Source organism: Brachyhypopomus gauderio, chromosome 10, assembly GCF_052324685.1.
Source record: "Brachyhypopomus gauderio isolate BG-103 chromosome 10, BGAUD_0.2, whole genome shotgun sequence".
Taxonomy (NCBI): Eukaryota; Metazoa; Chordata; class Actinopteri; order Gymnotiformes; family Hypopomidae; genus Brachyhypopomus; species Brachyhypopomus gauderio.
In genome coordinates, this window is record NC_135220.1 from 14081135 (window position 1) to 14105365 (window position 24231).

Genomic DNA, 24231 nt, shown 5'->3' on the forward strand with positions numbered 1-24231 from the left:
AATCCCCAGTGGATCAGTGTTAACGCGATGCGCCCGTGAGCTGTGAAATAGTTCCTGCTCGTCTTGTGAGGACACGGAGGGCGAAATGGCCGTTGCTGTCTCCATGTGGACAGCAGGGGAACAGATGGACACGGTGATGCACGGTCCACAGGCTCTCTGACCACATCGGGGCATATTGTGTGGCGTGTGGACGTTCAGCTTCCACCAGGCTGCTCCTACCGGTGGACGTGCCGTCTCACGCAGGGCCCTGAGGTCCCGGTCACGCGTCTGTAACCGCCATCCTGCTGCGCAGTTTCGGTCGCACCTGTCGGTAGTTTTGCGCACAGTTGCTGTTTTGACTGCGAGCTTCTCTTGTAGTTAGTGCCATAGTTATTTTGTTTTTTGTTTTTCCGAACATAAGTGTGACGGAATAAATTGACGGTCTGGCCAAAGTCTGTTTATTGTGCAGGTTAGGGGAGCAGGAGTTGTGGGAAACTTCTTCTCAAATGATTCATAGTGATGTGCTACCCTCTCCAGTACCGTTTCATCACTGCTCTGTGGACTCGCTGGACTACGTGGACCTGCTCACCAGGGTCGCGCTCACAGCCGAATTACCATACTGTTCAAGCTGTCTTGTGCAGACACCACATATCCACCACTCGGATTTGCATCTTACCTCATTTTCGTTTGGTTTGATTATTCATGGGATGCTGCAGTATGGGGTCCCCACGCAGAAGGTTTTCATAGATCAAGGCAAAATTGAGCCTGTAATTCCACATCCAAATGGCCATTTAGTGGTGCCCCGAAGAGGCTGATTGGATGCTGGGATTCTCCACGCTCACCCCCCCGTGGGAACAAAATCCCTGGTCCCCATCCTCGCTCAAAATGTCGGCGCACTCTGTGACGTACGTCAGTAAGCCCGGCCCGCATCGCCGTGAGCTCCAGCCCAGATCAGCGTCCCCCGTGCTATGGCTGCCACTCGCCCACTGTCATAATGCTGGACCTGGTCCAATCATTTGCAGAGTTGCTTCTCCTTTAGAGCTCGGAAAGACATTTTGCACTGGCTTATGGGAAGTGAGAGGTTTTTTTTTTTTTCGCCTTTCGCTCTCCGCCGTGTTCTCGAAGGCTCGGCATGCGTTAAGACCCGCTCTCACGTCCACTGGATCACAGTAACCCGTCTTTCAGCTGGCGTCCCGCGCGCCTTCGGTCCGGCCTGAGGCCACTTTGCCTCCCGGCAGGATTGGTGCTCGGTTTCGCACCACCAGTCAGGGTCTGGCTGACCAGAATGGTTCATTAGCTATCGTGTCAGGAGGCAACAGGCCAAAAGCCCTGACGCCTCTACTCGTGGTTTATCACCTTGGAGTTCTGCACTCGCTGTAGTGGAATAATTACACCCAGCTGCTCCAGACAAATCACCATAATTTCACATGCTTATAAGCTCACATGTATTTCTTTTGGAAGAATTAGTGGGTTGACATTTTTGAATTCTTAAAAAAATTTTTTTTTTTTTTTATGTAAACTACATATGGGCCTGCTGAGTTACATTTCTATGTATTATGCTGTATAATGTCTATTGCCTTATATTGCTTGTATGTTACCGGACAGGTCGAACCAGTTGGGATCTTGTTGAATTGTACCCAGTTCAGAAAGAACAGGAAGAATTTAAGAATGATTTATTCATTATTAGTTATTGGTAGTGTGTAAAAAATAGCTACTAATCACCATCACTGCCAAAAGCATTAATATCATTACTATATGGTGTGCTTTAAAGTCTGAGTACTGCCATTATAACCTAAACACAAGGGCTCTACTGCTGATCTTGGCTTACACCCTCAGGGGGCTCCCCCACCACAGATATTTTAACCCTTACCCTCTCGTGTGTGTGTGTGTGTGTGTGTGTGTGTGTGTGTGTGTGTGTGTGTGTGTGTGTGTGTGTGTGTGTGTGTGTGTGTGTGCCACCACCACTGACGCACTGTGCTGTGTTGTGCCGTCCTTACACTCATGCTGCAGATATTAATGAGCTTCCCGTTCGGCATTGCAAGCACCACACTGTTGCTGTTTGGAATTAACTGAACCACTTGTAAAGGAGGGGAGGAGCTGTCTCCACCTCCCTGTTCTCTCTCTCTCTCTCCCTCTCTCCCTCCCTTCTTGCTCGCTCTCTCCCTCCCTCTCTCTCCCGCTGTTGCTCACACTCTCTATCTCTCCGTCTCACTCACCCTCGCTCCCTCCCACCCTCTCTTCCTCTCTCTCTCCTTCTCTCTGAAACTCCCAGTCACTGATGCTTCCAGGGGAGCTGAAGCTCTGAGTTAAAGTCCGAGCAGCCGTGATGCAGGCGAGGACTGTGCTGGCCGCGTTGCTGTGAGCGTCGGAGCCCGCGTGAGCGATCGAGTCCGTGCGTGTCCGTCTGCCGGTCTCACTCTCTCCCAGCTCTTCACGTCCAGCTCTCCACCTTTCCACAGGGCAGCGTCTGTGCCGGTCGCCAGTGCGGGCGTCCCCTCTCTCACTCTCTCTCTCTCGCGCGCGCTCTCTCCCTCTAATACCATTTCCGCCGCCACTCCAGCGCGTGGGGTTTAGCCGGAGGGCTTCGGACAGCCGAGAAGATGATCGGGGTAAATAGCGTTCAGGGCGCCGGTAAGGTGCGCATGCGGGCAAGCGGCTCGGTCAAGTACGGCAGGGAGGAGTCCATCAAACGACAGGCCCAGCATCGCTCCAAGTCCCTCAAAATGTCCAACTCCACCGAATTCTCCTCCGGACAGCCCAGGAAGGACAAGGTAAACGCTCGCGTGTGCCGAGACTCGGAGTCGTCGCCTGCTCGGTGCCCGGAGTGCAACCTGCTGCTCTGATATGTTCTAACTAGCTTTAACCGTGGAGGAAAGGAGGAAGGTGTTTTTGTCACCAGTTGCTGTGCCTCACGTTTGCTCAAGTGCACAACAGTGATGGAGCGAGTTCATGCTGCAGAGATCGCAGCCTTTAACCCAGAAAATCGCTTTCTGTTAGTTAGAATGCTGCTTCTTGCGTTGTTTCTTAGTGGTGAAATGCTTGTGGCATTCGACCCACTAATTTACCTTTGAGTCTGGTGCTGTGGTTTTCTCTAGTTTCTTCTTGACGGCTTCAGGCTTCTCAAATTGACAGATGGACCTGTAACTACCTTTTGTGGATCTGACTGCATGGGGACGGTCAATTGTTAGCCTTGTGTTGGACTTGCCTTCTAACGGACTGATATGTCACCCTGCCCTCGCTGCTCTCTCTCCCTCTCTCCCCCACTCACTCAATCTCTCACTCTCTTCTCACACTCTCTCCCTCCCTCTCTTGCTCTCCTATTTCTCTCTCTCTCTCCCTCCATCCCTCCCTCCCCCTCTCTCTCTCTCTACCCCTCCCTTTCACCTGTTTGTGTGTCTTGATTGATATCGACACCAGAGACGTGTCATTTCTCCAACTCCACGTCTTCACCTGCCCCCATACCCCCCCTGCTCTGCCCCTCTGCCCCTCTCTGTACCTTTGATGTGCCCACTTGTCCTTATTTATGATGTCTGCTGGCACCTACTGTCCCAGTATTGCTCCTTGATATGCACCATATACACACATCCGTGTGCATTTGTGTGTGTGTATGTGTGTGTGTCTAAGAGTTTTTCCTGAGTACTTTGCAGTGACATATGTATGAAAACTAAATGGTTCTTGTGTCGCGGTAGTTGGAAACATTTGTGCTTATGAAATTAAATGTGAGGTTTAAACCGTAAAGAAATTAATTTCAGTAACATTAATCTTTGATCATATTTTTCCATCTGAGAATCGTACTATGCATTTTAGAATCGTAAAATTCATTTTATTTTACAAGCTAATCTCAATGGGGATATAATCTAATAGAAATGATCTGATTGGTTGATGTATTGAGTACATGTGCATTGCACTGCATTGGTTGTTGGTTTTAATATATTTTTTACTTCCTTAGTGGAATGATGTCTTTGTGCGTCATTCTGGATTTCCATCCTTATTCTAGGTTCCGTCTGCCTTGTTTCTCAGTACAGATGTCTTCCAGCAGAGGGCGCTGAACGTACAGTAACGGATGCATGCCACATAGCCACACACTGGGATCTTCTGTGTGATGGCTTAACAGAGTATCTGGGTTGCTTGACGATTATAAGATGACATAAAGGTTTTTACATATATGAGGTTCTGAATTCATATTCCTGCTTGAATTTTGTCCTTTTAAACAAGATAGTAATCCTTCTATTGTAAAATTGTCTTACTTTGGGCTGTAATGGCAGTAATAGTAGTAATAACTATTCACCTGAACAGTAATCACTCAGATCAGATCACCAAATAGTTACTTTGTTTTCCCCAGAATCTTGGCAATATTTAAAGTGGCCGGTCCGAAGATGCCATCCTGTGTGGTCTTCGGTGGCCGAGACTTATGTATTTTCCTTCCATAGCCTGTGGTAGAAGGATGAATCTGGCGGGTGACAAACTCCATGCCAGTCTACCTGGTGGGAGAGGGGGCGGGATTGGGCAGAGTGATGACAAATGGTGACACCCAATGGAGTCCTTAAAATCACGACCAGCCATTTGTGCTGTCATTTATCTCATGCGCTCCCTGTCGGACAACAGAACTCCATAGTCCTGTGCTCATGAAGTAGTTGGTACATTTATATGTTGCATCCAAAATGACAGGCATAGTACTGTCTGTATTTTTTCTTTCCATCCTTGTGTGCGGTGTTGGAAAGCTGGTGGTGCGGTGTCAAAAAAGCATTTTTGAATATAATGAATGAAAATGAGTAACAAGAGCCCAACTTGACCAATACTCCGCCCACCTCGACCAATATAATACTTAAGATGTAAGACACGTAAACCACAGAGAGTTATCAATTTGGAATGTTAACAGAGGGTCATTAAAGTATTCTATATGTACATGCTTAAATTTTTTAAAAAGCCAAATGGTTGTTGTGCATTTTGAGGTCTAGGAGAAGCTGGCAGAATTGATTTAATTTAAATTGCACGGAAGTATGCTGGCTGTCCTAGGGGCACTAGCAGTGTACACATCCACCATAATTGTGAAAGATTTTTAGCTTTCTTAATCATTCGGAGGTTTTCCTCAGCGTCTTTTAGGTGTTTTAGTTCAGCTACACAATGCCTTGAGGTTGAGCTCATCTGCTGGCGAGGGTGTGAGGGGCATTGGAGGAATGGTGATTCAAACAAAAGTGGGCGGGGCTGGCTGTGAGACGGCCCCCTCAGCGTGTCACGGCCTGGCTGTAGGGTCTGAGCAGCAGCAGCTGTTGAAAGCAGGCCACGGAACATATGTGACGCCATTGCACACCAAGGAAACTGAATCAGCTTGGGTTTCTTGAGCAGTTGTTTGTGCGGATGAGTTAACATGTTAACATGCTGTTTGTTTGCAGCTGAGTCATAAGATGCCTCTTACCATAAAGGGAGAACTGATGGGGGAGGGGGGGGGGAGGGGGGATCACGGCGGAGTGTCTGTTGACAAACTGTGTGGATCGGGGTGGTCGTACTGATCTTTTTCTGCCATTTGTGTTCCTCTCTGCAGGCACTGTACAACTCCATCAAGAACGAGAAGCTGCAATGGGCAATGTACGTACACACTTCACTCAGAGATTTGACTTATGCACGCATATGTATACGTGATTTACTTCTCTTTGTGCTGTAACGTACTACATGATATTCTTTTGTTAATTCACATGTTCATCATTTATATGATTTTGGAGTTTTCAGCGGCATAATAAACTAGTAAGTGTCCAACAAACTAAATTTGATCATCAGAAATGACCAGGGCAGTTATGTACTGATTTGCATGTCTCTTTGGTAACAAACCGGTGAGCCATATTCAAACGATGTCTTCTTAGCTGTGTGCGCAAACAATACGATCTTTAAAAGCAGTAATTGGAATAATTTATTTTCTTTCTCATCACTTTAATTAAATGAGAATTCAATTAGTTTAAAATGAATCCTCTGAATAGTTTAAACATTACAAATGAATGGATGAACTTGGGGGGGGGGGGGGGGGGGGGGGGTTTCATGTTATCATAATCAAGTGACGTGTTGCTTGGCTGAAGTAAGTGCATGGGCTGAAACGCCCTCTGAGGCGGGCCTCTGTATCAGCCATTTCTTACTCGCTTCCAGCTCTGCTCTGAGTGTGGCAGGCAGCTGTGCGTCTGTAATAAAAGCAGTGTTGCATGGTGCCTCCTGCCGCGCGGCCGGCCTGTCCGCCTGCTGCCGGTGCCGTGAACGGGGGACGCAGCACAGAAGGTGGTGTTTGTTCGGCACACGCCGAGCTGCTCCATCACCTCTGTGTTCATCAACCCATCCTTCCTCAATTTTCTCACATGACTAAATGACTGAGCAGACATTTGCTTTTTTACTTTGACTTTAGCCTAGGTGGTATTTGTACTTTCTCTGTTTCAGTGGCACAGATTGTCTGTCTTGAGTTTAGACAAATGTTTGTCAGCAACTGAATCAACCAAAAGAAAAGGATAATAACAATAAGCTTTATTTCTATCTTAATGTTTAAAAACCTTAAACATGGTCCTTTATAGATATACAGTAGAAATATGAAATGCAGATTAGGATATGTGTGAGACCAGGTGAAATGGACAACCTTGCTCATGGCTGTCATGAGTCTCACTGCAGTTTTGTTTAGGGAGGGGTGTCTGGTACGAACGTAAGTTGTTGAGGGGTGTCTGGTACGAACGTAAGTTGTTGAGCGGGGGCGGCAAACGTAACACTCATGACGGAGTGTTTTTTCAATAGCCCTGAAATAAATGCTCCGTTGTTTTTTTTTTTTGGTCCGTATCCAGTTAATCAGGAATGAGATTGAGTCCAGACAGGACTGCGTTCGGGTCCAGATCCGGACTGCGGTCCGCCAGTTGAGTACCCCTGCTGTAGTGTATAATTACAGATTTTATCTTGACATCCTAATTGAATCTTTGTCTCAGAATCAGAAATCATACTCAACCTGAAAAATGTATTATAGGCCTACTCATAATCAATATTATTAGAAATTATTACTACATGCATGGATTTTCTAAAGAGAGGTGTCTATAGGCACTTAGTAATAGCATCCTGAACATAATAAAAGACCAGAGAACCAGGTAGGTGCAGTTTCATCTGCAATGAGCAATTTCATTCCTTCAGACACCCTGCTATTTTGGAGGAAGTAATGACCATATTAAGAGTGTGGGGCAGGGTGGTACTGCAGAGGAGAGACTATATTATAGATGGTGATGCAGACTGAGGAGACTGTATCGTATAGACGGTGATGCAGACTGAGGAGACTGTATCGTATAGACGGTGATGCAGACTGAGGAGACTGTATCGTATAGACGGTGATGCAGACTGAGGAGACTGTATCGTATAGACGGTGATGCAGACTGAGGAGACTGTATCGTATAGACGGTGATGCAGACTGAGGAGACTGTTATCGTATAGACGGTGATGCAGACTGAGGAGACTGTATCGTATAGACGGTGATGCAGACTGAGGAGACTGTATCGTATAGACGGTGATGCAGACTGAGGAGACTGTATCGTATAGACGGTGATGCAGACTGAGGAGACTGTATCGTATAGATGGTGATGCAGACTGAGGAGACTGTATCGTATAGATGGTGATGCAGACTGAGGAGACTGTATCGTATAGATGGTGATGCAGACTGAGGAGACTGTATTGTATAGATGGTGATGCAGACTGAGGAGACTGTATAGTATAGATGGTGATGCAGGGAGGCGGGTTGAGTGACTGGACTGCACTTCCTAATGCAGATTCTTGCCCACACAACAGACTACCTGGGTAAAAATCCATCAGTGTCGACCTTCTGCAGATACTTATTAGAGATAATGAGGTTTCTCTGAATAATCTTGCTGCCTTTATACTAATTCCTTACTTTCTCTGTGTAAGGAATCACTTATACATCTTTTTACATCACATCTGTTACAGCTTTCCTCAATACACTGGGTCCCCATGCACTTACATATACAACAGGTCATATTTCCTAGTCCTCAGAATAGTAATACACAGTATACTGATACTACAGTTTTGGAAATTGGTATTATGCCAAAATTTGAGGAAATATTTGATTTTATTATGGTATCTGGCTAATAGGATTCTGTCTCTCTAAGAACGATGCTGACAGCGGTGACGTTGCTGTTGGTCTGTGTGTGATGATGTGGGACACAGCTGTGATTGGGTTAGCACCGTGAGCTCCAGCAAGACTGAAGTACAGGGAGAGTAGCACTAGAGCGAGCGTAGCACTATCGCTGTCTTCCATTGACTTGAAAATGGACGCAGCTTCAGTAACACCTGATCCCATTGGCCAAGACGGTGACCAGAGTGGAATGTGGAGAGTGTTGAGTAAAACTGTCCAATCTGTCAGCAACCATCCCAACCTTTTCCATGAATGTGAAGACCGACAGGTGGTTGACTAGATCTCTCTCTCTCGTTCTGTCCATGAAATACATACAGAAGGATTGAAAGCATCTCCACAATAGTAATGTACTTGAGTATACACAAAGCCTACATACTGTGTTTGGTCAGTGCTAAAGGTGTCATTCATAGACCTATTTGAACATGATTCGATTAAATGAGATTCCAGGTGTCATTTCTTCTTTGTGCTCCTTTGTGATTGTTTTTCTGTTCAGCGTTTTACTCCCTCCTCCCCCGAGAGAATTACTGGCCGAATTATCTTCTGCTTTTCTGTGATTGGCTGTTGGTTTAGCAATATGAATATTAATGACTTCTAAGCAAACGTTGCCGTTCATTGTAAAAATACAGTGCTGATACTAGCAGTGGCTAGCCTCCCGGAGCATGTGTCCACCATAGACGTTTCTGAAAAACAAAACAAATTAAATGGATTTGTGTGAATTCACTCAGACTCTTGGTCTGGATGTTTAATGTGCCACTTCATACACTAACATGGAGGGAACTGTCTGGAGAAAAATGAATTCAAAATCAATGAATAAAGCCAGATCCTGTGGTTTCATTAAAGGGGAGACAAAGTAATAATAATATAAGATAATAATAATGATAACAATGATGTTATATTCATATAGTGCTTCCCAGTAACCCAGATATGCTTACAAAGTTATCAGTTTGTGTTTGACTGCAAAGGTTTGTGTTTGACCAAAGAAAGTACAGTAGTGACATTTGAGTGTTTTCCCCTTTTTTTGGAACATTTATGGAAATTAATTATTTGGTCCATCGGCATCTCACAGGAGAGAAGGTTGTAGTGTGTGAGGCAGTCAACATTGCTTCTGACCTCTGTGCACAGAAGATTCTGGAATAGGAACACGATCAAAGCACCTCCTGGTATGGTCATGGAGACGCCGTTCAACTGGCCAGAATTCAGAAGCAGGTTATACAGGTTGGAATTCAGCTGGCTGGAATTCAGCTGCAGATTATGCTAGATGAGGGAAAAGAACTTTGTGTGCACGCTCTTGTCATCTCAAAGCCCCGCTCTTCCCCTTCCAGAGGCTACGAGAGCAGCAAACACCGTTCAAGTAATGATTTTTGGAGGAAACTATGGGGAGCTGAATGTTCATGACATGATTCCTTACGAAACACACAGCAATGCTAACACAATTGTACATTATGGAACACTGCAAAAGTGTTTACACAGTCTGTTGTAAAGAAGTGAAACATTTGACCCCTTCGGTGGTGTGTAATTTAAAGCCATACCAAGGTCTTGTTGTTCTCTCGTGTGTGAAGAGGTGCCAGAGGAAAACTGCTAACCTCTACTTGACTACTGGAGTGCACAGCATCAATTAGTATGTACCTAAAAGAGGAGACTCGGCTCAGAGAATACAGCAGTCTCAAATACGGTTTAAATACCATTACGCTTTATGTCCCCGTACGGGCTTCAGAAATGAGCAATGCCAAATGGACCGTGTCCTTTGCTTTAGGGAAATCATTGACTGAATGATTAAAACAAAGTGCCAAAGCTAACCGACGCCGTCTTGCCGTTGTTTGCAGTGATGGGGACGAGTTGAAGAAGTCGCTGTCTGAACTAGCAGACAGCAGGCAGGACAACGCCCACAAGGGCGTGGCCCGGATGAGCGGGGGCAGCAACCCCTTCCTGGACATCGCTCACGACCCCAATGCTGCTGTTCACAAAACTGGCTTCCTGGCCCGCAAAATCCACGCGGACATGGACGGGAAGAAAAGTAAGACCTAATTAAGGTTCTGTGTGGTGCACTGGATGGAGATCCAACTTTGTTCTCATCCTTTTTCTGTCCGGTTAAGCTCTGTGTCTCTTAAATGTTTACAACTTTGTATTTGTCGGTGTGCATTAGTGTTGACACACATATTTATCCCCCAAAAAGCCATTGGAAGTAAGTACTACAGTAAAATATGGCAGTGTTGGTCATCAAACAGTAACATTAACAATGTGTGGTTCACATGCACAAATGCACCTTTCTCTTGATTTAGTCCAGCCGAATGAGATCAGAAATTTACTAGCTGTAGCAGTGAAGAGGAGAAGGGAAGAGGTCATTAAAATAACTGCTGTGTAATGTGAGTTGGCAAGAACAGGTTGAATGTGGCTCCTCCAGCAACCAGACATGAATGGATGGGAGTTGGCCTCGTATTTCACGTCCACTAATCTTACCTGTCTACTGGGTTTCACTGAATATCGAGGGGTGCTGACTTGTTAGTGGTCTGCTTATGTCTGCTGAAAAGGCAGAGGACCTGAATTACGTGACTGGCATTGCACTCAGTTAGGCAGGTGTCTCCTAGACGAGCACAAAATGGCTTGGTGGCTTAATTTGCTTCATTTGAAAAAGTGAAATACAAGTGGTCTGTTTGCTTTAACTAGTCCAAACCTAATGGCTGTGTTGCACAGACACAGGCTGGTGTGTATAGCAGGACTGTAGAGTTCTGCAAATACAAGCATTTGCAAGCAGCCTCGAGACCCTGGATCAGCATGCTTTTTCAGCATGTGTATTCAACCAGCAGAGAAGACGAGGTTGGAGTCTTGGGTCAAATGCACATTTCCACACACCGTGCCTGTAATTCTTTTAGAGCCAGTGAGGTTAACTCCGCCCAGGCTGCCAGACCTCTGTTATTATAGAGATAAAAACAGCAGGACTTATGTCCTCTTTTCCTCTGATTTGACTAGTCATACGATGCAGTTATTCAGGCCTGTGTCCTCAACATGACAAGAATAGGCAAGTTTCTAAGCACCCAGGACAAGGACGACAGGATATCTGGAGGATACTTGGAGCATTTTATTTGTTTGTTTTGACAGGGGCATAAGGTGCAAACGATGGCAGAAGGGTTTGGAGTCCTGTAAACATGTCCAAATGTGTTCCTAAACTTACATGTTTTAAAGTTCTTTACCATTTGTGTACACCATGACATGATGAACATGGTGTGTTTGTCTACCCTAGCACCCAGAGGAAAGAGAGGCTGGAAGACATTTTATGCTGTTCTCAAAGGAATGATCCTCTATTTGCAGAAGGTACAGTTCCCATTTCTTTCCTCTTCATGTTTCCACGAGAAGGTTAGCACTAATGCTATTTAAAGAACGCTAATGGATTTATTTGTTGTATTAGTCTAATTACTCTTTTCTTTTGTCTTTTTTGTGTCATTGACCTTCTGCATAAATGATTCATCTAACCAACATTCAAAATTCTGGTTATTGTCGTAGCGCTGAGAGATGATCTGTCACTCTTTGCCAGCTAGCGTCTGTTAGCACTGCTTACCCAGCACTGTTTCACCGCTGGTGAACATGTGACTCTACATTGTTTAGTAGCTCATTAATTTGCAGGTCAGTCAGCATACGGAGCATTGAACGTGTTTCATTTTGAATTATTGACACCTTCACAGTAATATGCATTCATGTTTGTATCCACTACAAAGTTGATTTACCCATTACCTGCTGCAGAAGAATGGGTCCGTTGTGCTCTGCAGATGAAGTCACGGTGAATGGAAGGAACACTCGCTCATGTACAAACCATTAGCAGGAAATTGCACTCTAACAACTGACTGAGGTTGTGCAGGGTTCATTCACTCAAAATTCATTTATATCATTTATTTATTTGCAATGATGGACACAGTCTTGGAGCACGCCTTCGTTGGAATGCTGTAACACACGTGTCAAAATAGGAATTCGTGCCGTCATGTTCTCTCACGGCGTCTTTATCGTGCCACGCTGCGTCTACACGAAGCTGCTCGGAGAAATGACCAGATCACCATCAATGAGGAGGAGGGGACGTCACACTTGCTCGGAAACCGTCGGCTGGCTTTATGTGCAACAGCGTGGAAATTTGTACCCGAAGCATCTTGGGGGGGGGGGGGGGGGGGGGGGTGTTTCTGGAAGTTCCGTTCAGTATAATGAGGAGCAAGTCAGTGTCAAAGCATGTATACATATGTGCTCGTGTGCTTTCCCCTTGTAGCCAGAAGCTGTCCGTTAGCTGTAATAGAGTGTGATTGGCCGTGTGAGAGGAGAACGCCTGGAGCGTCAGTGAAGACAGGAACACAGCCTGTCTGCTAGCACTCTCTTCATCTTTGTAAATGTACAATGCTAGTTACCGTTTTGCCTGAGGAGATTTTTTTCCTATTTTTTCTCTTTTAATATAAACCTCACTCTAGCAGCTCAAACTGCTAGAAGTCACTCTTTTGAATGTGTTTGAAGGGACACTTAGTTGAAGTTATGGGTTTTGTGAAGTTTGTCTTTTTTTCCTCTTGTTTCTCTTTTCCCATCTAGGGAGCTGCGTTGTGTAGAGGGTCCAGCCAGGGAGACTGTGTCTAGGAGACAGTGTCTAGGAGAGGGGCAGTGCTGGTTCTGAGCTCTTGAACTTGTGTCTGGCTTCAGGTGCAGCCCAAGCTGTACTGTAGTTGTCACTCACCACGCGCCGTGTGTGTTGTATCAACTGAGGAGTGGCAATCATGCGCAATAAACCTCAGTGGCTCATCAGCAGAGCCAGAAAAGTGACGGCTGGTTGTTGAATTTTAATTTGAAGTGGCCTCTGTGACTTTCTGCGGAGGTGGCAGGTCTCAGCAGTTTTGACTCACACTTATCAGAACACGACAGATTCACTTATTCTGTCAGTCAGCGTTGGCTGTTCCCAAGACCGCCTCGCTGGCTGTTTGGAGTATTATGTGAGTCTTTCAAATGTGATAATTTTGCCTAATCTGATTCTGATTCTCTTTCTTCCCTTTCTTCATAGTCCGTATTTTTCACTTAAAGATGGTTTTTCCCAGATACTGTGAGTTGATTTTGGAGCATGTAAATAATAGATTGCTTTTTACTGCGAATAGTAAGATTCAGCTCTGTAATCCTAACACATCGCATACATCCCAGTTTGGTGTCATCACTGGTTCGTCGGGTTGTCTCATTTCAGTGTTGTAGTACCTTCTGAATATACTCAAGCTGGTGTTCTGGACACTTGACATGGCACACCAGAGTCGAGTGTCTTCCTGTAGCTCACCTAGTCGAGCAGGTAGGATGTTGTGCTGGTTAAACCAAGGCCATGGCTTTGAACACCAGTGTGTGCATGTCCTGACATAGTGATGAATATGCAAGTCGTTCAGGATAGGATGATCTGCAAATATGTCCAGAATAAATGAAATTAGTGTTTTATTTGTTTTTATGTGGATTAAAAATGCAACAACCACTTTTTCTTTTTCACACGCCTTTTCACAGATGTGGAAATCACAAGATTTTGTTGGCTTAATTATGGATAGTATGTGAAAATGTTTAATAAATTAGTGCATGTCAAAATTCACTGTTAAAATGATTAGGGTGTTAAGTGGTCAAATAATGGGAAAGAATGATGTTCAAACGCTGTTTCAAAGTTGAGAGTGAGCTGTTAGTAGTGTTGAACCTGATGTGCCAGTGTTGTGATGCTAGTTCATTAACTCATCAAAGCGGATCATCCCGGGAGCTGTGGGCTCTGGAATGTGAGATGAATGATGACCTTGACATCACACTTGACACACAGACACACTTGGCGATACGCTGCTGATGTTCACCATTCCGTACACATCTGTCAGGCAGACACAGTAACACAGCTGAGTTCATATGAACTCGGCACCACACTGGCCTAGTTTACCGTTCCCAGTATAGCCACGAGCACTGAAGCACTGAGAACCACCCACTCAGTTATTTCCCCTCGGCCTGTGTGTTGCGAATAGCTGGAAAGTTCTAGAATACAGTGCAGTGTTATGAGTTTGAGTTTAGACCACATGAACATGACGAAGACTCCTTTTTTTCCACCCTGATTTCAGCAAGTGAAAAAATATTTAAAGTAATAAAAGCTGATTTTTCTCGCACTTCTGACCATTCTGACTAGAATTGCCTTTTCAGTGGTTTCATCCGGTCTGGAGTCAGTTTGTTTGGATCTTTTTGGTTTTTTGTTGCATCCTGGATGGGAAGATGTTCAGATCATGAGTAATATAAAGGTCTGTGTATCTCATCCTGTCTCCTCGTGACTAAGATAAAGACGTCTGAATCTGGCACAGTTTCACTATGGGTTGCGTCTGATTGGCTGTGCACCCCATGTTTCAGGAATTGACTCACACTAGCTATTACCATCATGTCACATCTCTTCTTCGCTAGAAGAAAAGTATATGACTCGTACTCGGAACATGATCTGTATGTAGTCTGTATTGTCGCTAGGTCAGGGCTAGAGTGGAGGAAAACTAAGGAAAAGTAGGCTAACCTCCCTTTCCTGCTTCCGTCACCATCATGTCTTCATGCAGGATGAGTACAAGCCTGAGAAGGCCCTGTCGGAGGAGGACCTGAGGAACGCCATCAGCGTCCACCACGCCCTGGCCATCCAGGCCATGGACTACGAGAAGAAGCCCAATGTGCTGAAGCTCAAGACTGCTGACTGGAGAGTCTTCCTCTTCCAAGCCCAGTAAGAGCTGCCCACACAAACCTGCTGTTGAGGGCCCGTAGAAGAAGGGGCCTCCCCTGGAGCCACAATCTCATTTCATGCTTGAGTTCAAGCATAGTGAAAACACATTTGTCTCTGCTCCCAGTCCGTCCGAGGCATTGGTTGTATTTTTTTATTTTTTATTTTTTTCTTTTCTGTCCATTTCTTCTCCAACTTCTTCCCCAGTGTTTGTGGAAACCCAGTGAAGGGTCTGATCAATAAGAAAGATTGATATTATCTTCGGAGACCATTTTCTAAACGTGTTAATTAGAGAAGCACAGTGCATGACGTGCTAGTAAAATGCCATGGCATCTTAATTGGGCCTTTTGAAGAACATAACCAGACAATTCCTGCTTTTTTCATGTCTAACTGCTTACTAGCATCTTGCTCTACTGAAACAGTGGCGAGGGAAGATGCCTTACATCACGTGGTGCATCATGATGTTGTTTAAGACCTTTGTAGTGGATGTTTATAAGATCTTTAAACCACCTTTAGCTCAGATGCTATTTGAAGCTTATGTTTAATGGTCGGGGGAGGCTTCTAAACGTCTGTTCGTTGAGTGTCAAACGCTGACTTGCAAGTTCTTCTCTGCAGAAGCCCAGAGGAGATGGAGACCTGGATCAGAGTGATCAATTCGGTGGCAGCCATGTTCTCTGCACCTTCCTTTCCGGCAGCTATTGGCTCACAGAAGAAATTCAGTCGCCCTCTGCTGCCGGCAAGCACCACGCGCATGTCTCAGGTGTGGAACCCCCACGTGTCTGCATTAGCCACGCCTACCTGACCCAGTCCTCGCGTGTAGGGCACATCTCAGGTGTGGAACCCCCACGTGTCTGCATTAGCCACGCCTACCTGACCCAGTCCTCACGTGTAGCGCACTTCTGCGCCAGGAAATCCAAAGTTCTCAATTCCTGGAGCAGTTTTACTGATGGGCAGTGATGCGGATGATCTAGGAGTCTCTGAGATGTGGGTTGGGAGTCGGGATTAATTGTGGATTAATAGGTGTTAAACGGGCAGGTTTTCCCACTTACCTGAGCCTTGCTTTTGTGTTGCAGGAGGAGCAGTTGAAATCGCATGAGGCCAAGCTGAAGCATGTTAGCACAGAGCTAGCTGAGCACAGATCCTACCCGCCGGATAAGAAGGTCAAAGCTAAGGAGATTGATGAATACCGACTGAAAGAGCACTACCTGGAATTTGAGGTGAGGAGCATCTCGTAAGCACCAGAAACAGCCTGTTCAAGTGTAACTCCGCCGTTCAGCCTGTCACTAACATGGTGGCTTTTTATTCGGTCACCCTTTCACTTTAAAGCCTGTGGACACGCAGAGCCTTGGATGGTTTTTTTGTATGTTTTCTTAGAGTTCTTGGCAGAACTCGGACACATTTTTTTGGAAGTGGGTTTGTTTTGATTTACATTTCACTAGATGACATTAAGCACCTAAATCAAGGAAGAAGGATTCTAAGCCAAATGGGATTGGTGGACTTAGCACTGTGATTTGTATTTTTTTCTTTTTAAAGATGAAACTGAGTCCAGAATTTTCTGCAGTGTTTGCTTTCATGAAGTGTTTATTAGATGGTGTACGTGAGAGGTGATTTTGATGCTTTCCGTTAGCCTCTCCTCAGTGCTTGTCAGGATGTACTAGCATCAGAGCTGACAGCTGCCATAAAGGCCCAATTTCCCCAGTGTTTCTCAGAGGTTATTAAACCTGCTTGCTTCGTCTCCAGGAACTTTACTGCTATGTTGTAACTGTTTAATTGGCTGAATTAATAACCCCCCACCCACCCTTTATGCCCTCTGGGCCTTGTTCCTCGTTGAGTCTTGACAAATGATCCATGTGCCCCCTGTACTAGTCTACAGTAGTTGTTTGCGGTGGTGTTCTTCTCCGCCCACCGCAGCATACAGTCGGTATGTGAAAACCATGTCAGCCCGTAGCTTTGGAGCGTCTGCATGGGCCAAGCTGTGTTGCGTGTGAGCAGCTGGGACGTGCAGAAGCTGAGCTGCAGCCTCACAATCCACAGAGTGCTGGCAGGAGGAGCTGTGAACCGCTCCGTGCCTTCAGAACCAATCTGCAGTCATCCGTCTCTCCTGGAAGTCCTCATGACATGTTTGAAGAGAAGGACTTTTTCCTGGATGCTAAAGAGAGAAAATACATAAAGGAACGTATCTCTTGGACAGCTTTTCCATATAAAGCATCACTCCATTACACACACACGCACACACACACGCATGTGCTAATGTTCTTGGTAAAAAATTTAAGCTTGTTTGTCTTTTTTTTTATGTTAATTTCACAATGACTTTTAATAAAGCAGTCTGTAGTGTATTTAAAACATCTCAACAGTGCCAGAAACCTAATTTATAATTGATACTTCAAATAACAGATGAGAGGAGTTGGGAGAACTATACGATCGAGAGAAAAGCTGTCATCTCTATGCTGCAGGCTACCTGTAACTCGTTTTGGAAATAATCACCCTGAAAGTGTCTGTGTCAGGAGTGTTCACGCAAGGATTGACCTGTCAGCCATGAAGGAAGTGTCACCAGATAACAAGTGTAACACAACTGCCTGTTGTCAAGGCCGAAGAACACCATTTGAATCAACCACCAAACTACACCATTAAATGGGAGTGGACAGAAGACCTGAGCCGTGAGGCATCTCCCCACGATTCAGGAGAATTATTTTCACACTTCCATTAAAGTCCTTGCAGTTCAATCTCCTTAATGTCTATGATATGATCTCGCATTTCAGTTTTGCCTTTATTTGACCAAAGTCTATTATAGGCTGCTAGAACAATCCCCAACATAAAACATAGAGAATAAATTAAGAAATTCTTGATTAAAGAAACTGTCCATGAGCTGGTGCCATTACCTTTGGGCTGTCTACACAATTCCCTCCCCCCCCCCCCCCCCCCCCCCCCCCCCCCCCCCCCCCCCCATGATTCTTCGGATTATTTGTCAAATGTAAAAACACGAAGTTCTGGCATGAGATGCCGTCTGCTAAATTGGATGTGTCATTTGGGGTATTGTCTGGTGTGGATGGATGGACCCTTCTGAAAGGCAGAAGGCAGGCGTGTATGCGTTGGTAATGCGCTGATTTGCAGTGGAGACACAACACCTCCATGCTGCTTCAAGGTCATCCAGTGATGGAGTAGAGTAAGACGAGTTCACTACTTTGAAGTGAGTCGTGCTCAGGGGGCCATGAAGCTGTAGATTGTAAAATCAGCCCTAACGTGGACATGGTGCCCTTCACATTATTTTCACTTTCAGCTGAAAGAATGGTTGTAACACTACAGAAAACGCATTGCTAATTGCTAATATCATTATTTTCAAAGTTCAATCTTGCATGAAAACTAAAGGCTATACAAGTGATTACAAATCATATCAATTTTGTATTAATGTCAATGTTCCACTACCAGAACAATCTCTCATCCAGTGAATCCACCAGTAACATGTAAAAATGAGGAGGAAAAACCAGTACAGTTGGATCTACAAGGTGCAGTGGCACTTGGCTTGAATTTCTGCACCATCTGTGGAACGTTTGACAGAGTGCAGTTAAGCAGTCTATAAGGCTATTATTAAGTTACATAGCATACTTCTGAAATGCCTCAAAGGCTCGTGTTGTATCTGAATGTTTGTGCAGTCTCTAACACAGACATAACAAGATAATGAGTGTGTGTGTGTGTGTGTGTGTGTGTGTGTGTGTGTGCGCGCGTGCGCGCGCCTACCGGCCTACCTTGTTAAAATAGTCTGCTATTTTGAATCATTTATGATTTTTCTTCTTCATTTTCTTGCCACTTGTATGATAATGTGCAGGCCAGACACCTTGTTTGTATGAAGACAGGCTCATGATATCTTTGTCTCTTTGTGAAAATATGCAAATGCAGGATTACGTGCATGTGCATTTAATGGCATGTTTCTTAATCAGTGCTTTCAGATGCATTTCAAATGGGTTCAGCCCCATTTATTTCCAGTGCACTCTCAGTCTCTCCCTCTGAACCCTGGATCAGGCCAACACAAGACAGAAAAAAACAAAATTACAATAGGGCTCCTGCACTATGTGCTTGAACCCTAAAAATAAAAATATTCAAAACATTCTTCAAAACGGGAGTAATTTATGGAAAGCTGCTGAAAAACTGTTGGGGGGGGGGGGGGGAAAGGGTTGTTTTCTGAAGCTTAGTTTTACAAACTAGTGCTTTCCTGAAAGCTCTGTAGCATGCACAAAGGAGCTACAGTCTGGAGCTGTACTTCACAACGCTCTGGACTGGCCTTGGGTGGTCTTCTCTAACCTCTAAGGTCCCTCCGACCCCCACAGCGGTTTGGAACAAAGCCCTACTGAATTACCATCAGCTTCCAATAATCAATGCACATTCATCCACCTCCGCATCAAACGCGCTTACTATCTGGCCCCCTAGCCAGATGCCATGGTAACTTGCACACACATATTTATGAACTCGGTCGTGCCGTGGATGAAACAGCCTCCTCTGTGCTGTTTGGAGAAGCGATTGATCCTCTTAGACCCCCATTTGGTCTGGTGCAGAGATCAATAGGCCTGTCTGCATGTCTTATAGTTTAGTGATTAAAGGCCACCCAGTCAGGTGAGTGTTAATCGATGCTCCAAACATTAGATTAACCCGCCTTGCTGCCCCTCCACTGCGGTCATCCCCGGCACAAATGTGACTGGTGCGTAAACCCTTGGCCAAGGGCTGGATTACGTTTGATTTTGTGCCTCACAACTCTCATGAACACACTTCTTTTTTTGGAGGGAGTATTTTTATTTGCATGTCTTGTACAACAGACATGGTTCTTCTGTATGCCGATAGCACGACTGCTTGTTTCCTGGAACCCTCTTAAAGTGTCCTGTGTTTGCTGCGTGTACACATGAGTGTGTACTCTTTTAATGCATTCTAATGAACGTGAACGAGCATCTTTTTTTTCCAGCAGGCAAGACATTTAAATCTACGGCTTGAAATCCAGTAACCTTTTCGTGAGAGACGCTGTTGAAAGGCCACATGCTCTGTACAGGTGTAATAGGCACATTGTGACAGTAGCACAGTACAACACTGGAACATGGCTTACTGGAGGCAGGCTTGTCTTCTACGTTACATGCCAGCCTGTAGTATTCTCGTCTCCGCAAGGGTCCTTCCTGTCACCATTTCGGTCCCTCATTAAGAACCACACAGTGTAACATTCCGGATTATATGTTTCCAAGAATAGGTTGACATTTTTCAATATAAGAAGAAAGAACTTGACTAATTATATATGTTTATTTTACTCTCATTTATTTATTTTTATTATTTTTACTCTCGTTTACTGACTGTTGGTGTTTTGGTGGTGTTGGTGGTGCAGCTGATTTATTATTATTATTATTATTACTACATTAGCTGTTGCGGTTACTGAAGGCACACGTTCTCCATCTGTTTTGCAGGAGAGTCGTTATGAGATGTACGTGAAGCTCTTGAAGGAGGGCGTGAAGGAGCTGCTGACGGCCAAAGACAATGACGCGGCGCTGAAGAAGTCTCAATCCAGCCCCTCCCTCAACCAGGAGTCCCAGCCGTCTACGGCCAAAGTCAAGCGCAACACCTCGGAGAGGAAGGACTACCGGCCCGAGACGCCCAAGGTCACATAGGCACATTCTGTCTTTGCTTGTCAAAAGAGCCATTAAACACAACATGTGAATATATTTTAATGGAATTATTTATCTGCCACTGTTAAAATAAAAAAAAATCGGTTGTGTAAAATGTAACTGAATGGATTTATCGTCCTCCTTAGACTGACTGGTGCTCGTGTCGCTGTTCGTACAGAACGTTACTTACGTACACGTGGTCCGTTTTTGTTTGTTTGTTTTCATTTCAGTGTTGTCGGTGTTGCGGCTGTCGTTATGGTGATGAGTGTGAGATTTAATTGTGAGACCGTCACTCTGTCCGTTCACGCATTCTGTCCCAACGCTTGATTTGCCTTTTTGCGAGAGAAGTAGTAATTACTAATCGCAGATTAGTGGAAATTTCCACTCTGGGTTCTTTGTACATACAGTAGATGTGGTCTTGCTCTGAAGGTAATTTTAAGTATGTAAAAGAAGTGAATGTTAAAATCACGCAACAAAACTGGGAAAGTAAGGTTTTCAGAGAACTGACTTGGCTCTTGGTTCCTCCTCCTAATGAAGGGAATCTTGTTTGAAGGACCTTCTGTCTCGAAGAGTTTTATTTTTTCAATATACTGATGCATCAGGATGTAAATATGAAAGTGATGCACTCTGTCATTCTAACAAACTCTCCATGCAGTCTTATGAGGTTTACTTCATTATTAATTTACTATAGCAAAATGAAGGCAAATGCCCACATTGTGCTCGTCATCATTTTAGTCTACCAGCATGTCTCTGTTCAAACGTGCTGGATACATTATTTTCTAATTTCTATGACTAGTGGTACCCAACAAGGATTGTCTGACGCTGAGTATTTACAGAACATGGCTTTTACACTGCAGAATGGTGTTCACGTTAATGTCATCATTTGAGCAGATGAGCCATTTATTTTTTTAGCTGTTAAAGCAAAACCTCTGCGTTATACTTCAGCGTTTTTGAGTAGTGTAAATGCCAACGCTCCTTTTGTGTATTTTATAATCTTCTTATATATTTGGATTTATAATTCTCAGTTCAGAACATTATTGTTGTAAAGATTAAATTAGTATTTATAGTGCACTTTATGACTTAGTTCTTTTTGAGTATTTAGAGCTTTATAAAAGGTAGTGATATGTTTCTTACCTACATCACAGGTTTTTCAGGCAGTACTAAATTGTGTTTATCTTATTCATGGTACTGAGCTGACTGTACGTTTTTTTTTTTTTCCTTGCCAGCTCAAACCGTAATGTGTTAGTATGTCAGTGGTTCAGTAGTTTTGCTGTTATAGTTAGGTTGTTCAAAGACAAAGTTTCCTGTTTAGGAAGCTATTTACAGTGCTGTACAACATGGAATTATTGCCTTTGGTGACGTTATTATTGAATTTACGATTTCTTTCTTGGTTTCATTAGCAACAGAACTGACATGAACACTATGAAAATTTTACACTTCCATTGCTAACTACACACCAACACATTTTCCATACCAGACATACATTGTGTTGAGTTTTTGAAGGTTTTGATTGCAAATGTATCTCAATTTTAGTACATATGGAAAAAGGGTGATGATAGAAGTATAGCCAAGCTATTTGATCATATTTTAATCATATTATTATACATAGGCTAGTTAATGCAGCCTCTCCAGTCTAAAATAATGTTGTTTACTTGAACTATATGTATTAGACACTTTATTTTTATTTCATAATTTAGTTTTTTATTGTTGTTTATTTACCACACTTGTATGGAATTTGATGAATGTGAACCATAAAGTATGAAAAGAATAAGTCCATAGCTGCATTACAAACTCCGAACAGACATTCACATATCTCCTGTCTGCTTTCTGCTCACTTTGCTATGTAGTTGCTTTGTACAACAGATTCTTAACAATCTAAACAATGGTAATGATATTCACATAGAAGCACTTATTAATTTGCTGTTTTCTGGTTTGCTGTTTGCCAGTATATACAAGTTAATGTCCAGTAAGTCATATTAAAAGGTATTTTCCACCCCTAGTGTGGAAGACGGTATGAATAAAAGAGCCTTTTTTGTAATTAGTTTCTTTATACTGATAATTTTTTTCACTACATATGCTGACCAAATAATTTCCCTTGATACAAAATATTTTTAGCAGAAGCCCTTTATTAACATGTATGTTGCACAAGAATTTCTTAATTATTCTTTGTAATTATTTTTGATAGTAAGTAGAAGAATACGCAGGGCACAAACAATGGAAAACAGAACTTTGTGAGTTGACTTGTGAAGTTGAATTGATGTATGTTATTCATTTAAAATGCTTTTATTTAATGTATTTTGGACTGGAACACATGCATTATGTTTGTTTCTTTTTCCTGAGAGAAGAAAAAAAACATGGTGTAGAAATTCACCCCTGAATATTGATATATGATTTGATCTCAGTTGGGATGATGACGTACAAATGGAAAGGTGTGTTTTGTTTTAGGTAGGATTTATTGCCTCCAAGGATGGATTGTATGTACTTAAATACTGGAATGGCACCAGTGTCATGAGTTCACTAAATTAAATACATTAGCATTAGTGTTGTAGTTTGTATCTGGGGCAGTACAGAGACCAGTGAGGTTTTAGTCCAAATTGAAATCAAGACCAAAGCAGGGCAAGTCCAAGTCTAGGTACTGAGCTGAGCGTCCATCATGCCATTATAACATCCACCCTGCAAACTCCAGTTCATGTTTATGAATGGCAATATTATTACACTTGTTTTATGTTTGTTTGGTTGCTTTATATGTTTTTTTTTCTTTAATCCTTTGAAAAACAATTACGACATGTCCAACACCGTGTTAAAGCAGAGTAAAAAAAAAAAACACCAGACTGAGATGAGACCACTGAAATTCAGTCTTAAATTTGGTCTCGAGTATTACAACCCTCCTCTTTATTCTCCCGTCACCCGAGTTAAGAAGTTAAGACAGAATCAGTCGTGCACCTATTACATCAGTAACTGCTAGGAGTGTGGCTGACCTTGTATATACTCATGCCTCAGTAGACAGTGAGACAGACACACCATGGCTATGCTGTTTAGTCACTGAACAGTGCATAGAAATCTCTCTCAAAGCTGTGATCTTGTACAATCCTTTAACTCTGTAAATGTTGGTAAATATAACTGTTGCCCTGTATTCAGAGGATTCCACTCATTGGTCGTTCAAGTAGTCTCTTGGCACGGGGGCGTGTCTTATGCCCTCCAGCCTATCCCAGGGACACAGTGCTGGTGTCATCCAAACTGTAGGAGGATTCAGTGAATAAAAAACAGTATTTAATTCAGTGTTGCATTTGTCATCGTTTCTGGTCAGGGTTTGTGTTTATTTATTCTCATCAGACAACTCCAGTGTGCTTGTGTACACATTGAAGACCTGTTTGGTCAGTACTATCCCAACGTACGTTTTTGTTAAAGTGAAGCGTTATTATTGGTAAACTGATCAAATAATTTGTACCCACTGTAGTCTCACGCGGTTAAAAGCAGAACATTCTATTCAGCTGTGCATAAGAAAACATCATCCAGTAACCCATAGCAACACAAGACCCAAGAGTGCACCACCATCAATTCTGGGTTCAAGCTGTATAAATGTAACAAGTGCTGATTCGTAATACATCTGCAAATCTTATGATAATGTGCATCGGCTGAATAATGATTTTGGAGTTGAGTCCATTGGATAGGCACATGGAGGTAATATTCACAGCTTTGATCTGTGGTTCCTTAACTGTATCCCATAAGGCACTTTGGTATATATGAACTTTAGA

General features: G+C 43.7%; 1 protein-coding gene across 14 annotated transcripts in view; it reads left to right on the top strand.

Annotated features, from left to right (window-relative positions):
- psd3l (pleckstrin and Sec7 domain containing 3, like) overlaps positions 1-23750 on the top strand; it is an 83462-nt gene extending 59712 nt beyond the window's left edge. For 13 of the 14 annotated variants that reach the window (XM_077019719.1, XM_077019720.1, XM_077019718.1 and 10 more), the window contains 7 exons: positions 5522-5565; positions 9958-10148; positions 11373-11443; positions 14689-14846; positions 15459-15603; positions 15917-16060; positions 20279-23750. In XM_077019719.1, coding sequence (XP_076875834.1) covers positions 5522-5565; positions 9958-10148; positions 11373-11443; positions 14689-14846; positions 15459-15603; positions 15917-16060; positions 20279-20479 — 954 coding nt within the window. In that variant the 3' untranslated portion in view covers positions 20480-23750. Of the gene's footprint in view, positions 1-2190; positions 2751-5521; positions 5566-9957; positions 10149-11372; positions 11444-14688; positions 14847-15458; positions 15604-15916; positions 16061-20278 lie in introns of those variants that run through there. The other variant, XM_077019732.1, reaches the window with a different exon arrangement.
- The last annotated feature ends 481 nt before the right edge of the window (positions 23751-24231 follow it).